The sequence below is a fragment of the Plasmodium reichenowi genome, chromosome 13 (genome assembly GCF_001601855.1).
Source record: "Plasmodium reichenowi strain SY57 chromosome 13, whole genome shotgun sequence".
NCBI lineage: Eukaryota > Apicomplexa > Aconoidasida > Haemosporida > Plasmodiidae > Plasmodium > Plasmodium reichenowi.
In genome coordinates this window covers 942377-948951 of record NC_033658.1, presented here as the reverse complement: position 1 = coordinate 948951, position 6575 = coordinate 942377, and the positions used below count along the sequence as shown (strand labels likewise).

Genomic DNA, 6575 nt, shown 5'->3' with positions numbered 1-6575 from the left:
AAAAAAAAAAAAAAAAAAAAAAAAAAAAAAAAAAAAAAAAAAAAAAAAAAAAAAAAAAAAAAAAAAAAAAAAAAAAAAAAAAAAAAAAATATATATATTTTTTTTTTTTTTTTTTTTTTTTTTTTTTTTTTTTTTTTTTTTATCATTTGGTTATTGAACTTATTGTCGTTATTACATCCCTGACGGCACCCATAGGAACGAGGAAAAGAATCAAATACTCTTTGCACGCGAGTTCCTTTTTTTCGTCTTTTTGTATTTCAAAAAATTTCTTTATATTGTTATTGTTCCACATAACATAATGAATACTTTTATGAAAAAAATACTGCTCTTCATAATTAGAAAAAATCAAATCATCATTTACATTTTGTTTGTATGCTTTCGTATAAAAAAGTAAGTAATCAAAAAAATAAAATTTTTTTTCTTCCGGATCAATATCTTCAATTTGTTGTGACCATAGTATATCTTCATAAACATTTTCATATAACAAAGGTATTAATTTAATGGGGCAATTAATAATTCTATTAGTAATAACTAAACCTACATGCTTATTATTATTTAACAAAATGTTTTTAAATTCTTGTACATTATTATTATTATCATTATTATTATTGTTCATTTTGTTAATTTTGTTTATAAGAAATTCTTTCAAGTTTTTTATTTCATCATATTGATTAATATTAATTATTGTCATAAAAGATATAATATTATCCTTTTCATTTGATACACTTATGAGTTTCCCAATATTTTGTTGTTCACATATAATATTTATTAACTTATCAAAACATGTAATATTATAAAACAATTCGCTACCTTTTAATAAGATATGTATATTCTCTTTGTATATTTCCTCCGGATCAATAAGTTCAAAATCTACAACTATATCATCATCATCATTAAATTGATATTCATTATTATTTTCTATAGATTGATTATTCGTGCTTACACTCTTTCTTGTGCATATATTATTTGTAGTGTCACATATATTTTTTTGTTTTCTTTTCTTGATGTTGTTTGTATTATTGTTTTTTTCTTCATTCTTTATCTTATTTTTCATCTTTTTTTTCTTTTTCTTTTTTTTTTTTTTTTTCTTCTTGCTGATATCATTTCCTTCCTTCTTCATAACATGTTGTTTTATTTTATTATTTACATTGCTTGTTCTCTTTATTCCATTTATTTTGTTTTCATCTTTTTCTTCTTTCTTTATTTGGATCTTACTTTCATTTGATTTAATTTTCATTTTTTTAAAAAATCACCACAACAAAAAAAAAAAAAAAAAATAAATATAAATAAATAAATAAATAAATATATATATATATATATATATATATATATATATATATAATATATTATAAGGTTTATACACTAAAATATTTAATTATAAAAAAAAAATAATATCTATAAAATTATAATATACATATATTTATTTATATATTTTATGTAATTATATTTGAATGTTTAAAAAAATTAAAATTAAAAATTACAAATTGGATATCATACAACAGGCTAAGATTAAAAATATACGTAACATAAAACATATATATATATATATATATATATATATATATATACATATTTATTTATATATGTTTTATTTTATTATATTATATTATATTATATTTATTTATATATTATTTTTTAAGAATATCAAGTGCTTATTCACATGCATAATACATATATATTAATATATATATATATAATAATATATTACCCTTTTATGTTACATATAACATATATTTATATACGTATTCTCAGAAAAGATTTTTAAACAAATAAAAACTTGCCGCCATCTTATTATCCACATTTATATTTACATAATTATTATTTTGTTAAAATTTTGAAATACAATTTTTTTCTTTTTTAAAAATTAGCTAGTATTAAACAGGAGGGGAAAAAAAAATAAAATAAAATAATATATATATATATATATATATTACATATTAAAAAAGAGAAATACTTATATACATATAATATATATATAAAATTTTGTATGATAAACATTTAAATTACCTTTATCAATGTATTTACATTTTTGTGTTTTAATCGATGGAAGGATATGAAGAAGTATCTGATTTGATTCAGAAATTTAAGAAGGATACTTATGTTTTAAATTGTTACAAAAGGATATACGAACTCAATAAATGTAAAAGTTATAGGTCTATCACGATTAAAGATATACAAAATAAAATATATTACAAGAAAGAAAAAAATATAAAAAAAAAAAAAAAGGAAGATGAAAAGGAAGATCAAAATGAAGATCAAAATGAAGATCAAAATGAAGATGTAAATGAAGATCAAAATGAAGATCAAAAGGAAGATCAAAATGAAGATGTAAATGAAGATGTAAATGAAGATCAAAATGAAGATGTAAATGAAGATGTAAATGAAGATCAAAATGAAGATCAAAATGAAGATGAAAAGGAAGATGTAAATGAAGATCAAAATGAAGATCAAAATGAAGATCAAAATGACGATCAAGATCACGATCGAGATCAAAATGATAAAAAGGAATATTATTATAATATTGAATTGAATGCTAGAACATTAGGAAGAGAAACTTCAAAAGATAAGATACATACATTACATGAAAACAATAATGATGTAATGAAAAATATTTTAAAAAGTATAGATAACAAACTATATAAATATACGAATGAAGTTTTAGAATATTTTGATGGACAGGATAAAGAAACCTTAAATACAAACTACAAAATAAATAATTGTATAGAGGCACATTTATATATTGATAATATATTAATTACAAATCAACATGATATAAAATATATATGTAAAGATATTAATAATATTGAAAAGTTAACACAAAGTATAAATAACAAATTAACAAATCGTAAAATAATCTTAGAACTTTTAAATACATATATTAAAATAATTATTATTACACCACAACTAATTACAAATATAATATATGGAGATATAAATCAAGAATTTATTAAAAATATCCATATCTTAACAAATAAAATTGAAAATTGTAAACATTGTTTATATGATATTTATCCAAGTATTAAATACTCATATATAGAATTAGAAAAATTAAAAAAAAAATCAGTAGATCGAATTTATTTCTTTTTCCTTGAAAAAATAAATAATATAAAAAATAAAAATACCCATATTTATATTATACAACAAAATCTACTAACATTTTTTGAATTAAATACTTTTCTTTTTAATAACAACAGACATGTGTATAATTATCTTTTGAATGAATATATCCATGTTATGAATAAAAAATATTTCCATTTATTTAAAAATTATATAACGAATATGGAAAAAAAAATAAAAAATAATAAAAATTGTACTTTTATAAATAATTCAATTGTTGGATTTACAAATAATTACCACTCACAAATTGAAAGAAATGTTAATAATAATGTAAACGTGAATAGAAATAGAAACATTAATAGTATCAACATTAATAATGTAGACATGAACAATGTAGACATGAATAATGTCGACATGAATAGTATCAACATTAATAATATCAACATTAATAATATCAACATTAATAATATCAACATTAATAATAATAATAATAATAATATTATTTATAATAATAGTTCTAGTAACAACCATTTGGATATCATATCGTCAAATATAAACAATGTAACTTTTCAAAATGCAAAAAAAACCATGATGAATTTTTTAGGATTCAACCCTAAAAATGAGAATACATGTAGTAACACATATGAAGAACCGGATGAAAATATTTTCTCCTTAAATGGTCGACATAAGGTGTTGTATGATATGTGTTACTTTAACAGAACAAAGGAAGAAAAAAAAAATGACATTAATATAAATGATAATGGTAATAATAATAATAATAATAATAATAATAATGACAACATTATTATTAATAATTATAATTATATTAAGAATTATAATAGGATAAACGATGAACAAACTTTTGAAGACAAAATAAATAAAGAATATCCAGTGTCCCTAATTTCAGATTTAGACAATTTAATTTATCCTTTTGAAGAAATATACAAATCAATAAATAAATTATTTTTAGATACTGGTTCTTTAGAATATTATTTTATATTGAATTTTTATAAAGATTATGAATCACCTGATTTTTTATTTTTAGAAATATATTCCAAGACCATATCTCTGTGTTTTGATTTTATCTATTATTATACTATACAAACTTATGATGTTATATCTTTATATTGTGTATATATTATGAACCTGTATTATGCTTATATTATGTATAAAAGAAACATCATAACACTTTATGTGTATATTCAAAGAATTCAAACCTTTTTATGGGATAAAATATATTACATTGTTCAAGAAAATTTGGATTCCCTAAGTAAGAAAAGGTTAGATGAGAAGAAATACGTTTCCTTAAATTTGAATGCTAAGATAAATATAAATCAACTTGAACAATATCAAAATAAAACATGTCACATGAATAATTGGACATTTGATAAGTGTGACAATTCTATAAATGTTCATAGTAATAATTATAAAAATGAAGATAAAAACATCCAAAGTCAAGGTAACAACGTGGATAATAAAAATAAAAACATCGACAATCAAAGTAACAACGTGGATAATCAAAATAAAAACATCGAAAATCAAAGTAACAACGTGGATAATCAAAATAAAAACATCGACAATCAAAGTAACAACATCGACAATCAAAGTAACAACATCGACAATCAAAGTAACAACGTGGATAATCATTATAATTATTGTATGAATGAAAATATTGAACTCACAAATAATTTGGGAATATATAAAACACAAGCAAATAAAAATACACATCTTGTGAAGATTAAAAAAAATGATATAAATAATAAACATATGAACACGCATCTGAATAATCAAGAAGAAAGAAAAGATTCACTTCATTTTTCAAGTATTATAAAAACACAAGAAGTACATAGTGTTACAAAAAAAATTACAGATTTTTATTCTTCTGTAGTTATATTATCTAATTTGTGTTTTAATATAGACACTTATTATAAAGAAAAAATAGATAAGCAAAAAGGAAAAGTTGGACATCAAGAGGAAAAGCTCAAGGAAAATAAAAATCAACATCTCATGAATATGAAAGAAGAAGTTGATAAAATAGAGATGGATAGAAAAAATTATAATGATCAGAAAGGATGTAATTTATTAGATGGCGAAGGGGATAAAAATAAATTATCAAATGGACAATTTAAAGAAGATATAATAATGGAAAACTCATTTGATAAAAATGTAAATTTTGTAAAAGATAATGAGGGTATAGAAAAAAAGAAACATAATAATTGTAATGATGATAAGATTGGTAATAATAATAATAATAATAATAATAATAATAATAATAATAATAATATTTGTGCACATTCAAATGAGAATAGTTATTTAAACAAAATATATGATGAGAATATATCTATGGGAGACAAATTAAAAAATGATAAAGAAGTAAATAATACAAGTATATCGGATAAAAATAATTATTTTTTAAAATATAAGAAAATTAATGATTTGATATCAAAATTTGAAGGAGCTATTATAGATACATTAATAAGTATAGATAATGAATTGATATGTCCAAAAGAAAAATTATTATTTTTAATTAATAATTATTATTATATTATTTATATATTAAAACAAAATAAATTACAAGAGAAAATATGTACATTTGAAAAATTATTAAAAAAAGAAATAGCAACTTATATAGAATATGAATTAAATATATATATAAAAGATATTATTTCATTTGTAAACAAACATGAAAATATAATTAATACATTAAAAGAAGATACATATAATAAAAACATAAAGAACAATAAGAATTATGATGATCAAAATTATTATTTATCACATATTGATATTATTTCTATGGAAAATATAGCTATTCAATTTACAAAAAATTGGAAACTCTTATTTAAAAACATAAGAAATAATATTATTACCTCATTTATAAATATAGACAATGCATTCAATATATTAAAATTATTAAATACTCAAATCTTGTTATACTTTACACGTTTCTACCGATTAACCAAAAAAATATTTTCTAATATACAACCACCTTTATATATACAAAACCTTCCATCCGTTGATGTTATCATGATACAAATTAAGAAATATACAAAGAATGTCGGTACTTAAAGAGGGAAAATATTGTATAAATGAATAAATAAATAAATATATATATATATATATATATATAATATTTTATATTTTATATTTTATATTTTTTTGCTTTTTTTTTTTTTTAACGGATAAAATTATTTATATATAAAGATTAATATATCTTTTCATTTTATTTTTCTTTTTTTTTTGTTGTAATTTTTTTAATTTGTAAAAACCTACTTAGCACCACCTTTTAACATTGAATCAAATTAAACAATGATTAATAAAATATTATAAAATTTATGAAAAAGTTAATAGAAAAATTACAAAGAAAAAAAAAAAAAAAAAAAAAAAGATGGAAGAAAGAAAAGAAAAAAAAAGAAAAAATATAAATATGGCTAAAAGTTACGCACACACAAAAAAAAAAAAAAAAGAAAAAAAAAAAGATATATAGAGGATAAGTTTATCACATATAAATATATATATAA

General features: G+C 18.9%; 2 protein-coding genes across 2 annotated transcripts; one reads left to right on the top strand and one right to left on the bottom strand.

Annotated features, from left to right (window-relative positions):
- Window positions 1–142: 142 nt before the first annotated feature.
- PRSY57_1322900 (hypothetical protein) lies at window positions 143–1237 on the bottom strand (the record flags this gene model as incomplete). The annotated part of the gene is made up of 1 exon (XM_012909165.2): window positions 143–1237. One exon carries the CDS (start codon window positions 1235–1237, stop codon window positions 143–145), a length of 1095 nt encoding a protein of 364 aa, XP_012764619.2.
- Window positions 1238–2043: 806 nt separating this feature from the next.
- On the top strand, window positions 2044–6123 carry PRSY57_1322800 (vacuolar protein sorting-associated protein 52, putative; the record flags this gene model as incomplete). Its single annotated transcript, XM_012909164.2, has 1 exon — window positions 2044–6123. The coding sequence occupies one exon, from the start codon at window positions 2044–2046 to the stop codon at window positions 6121–6123; it is 4080 nt and encodes a 1359-aa protein (XP_012764618.2).
- Between the last annotated feature and the right edge of the window lie 452 nt (window positions 6124–6575).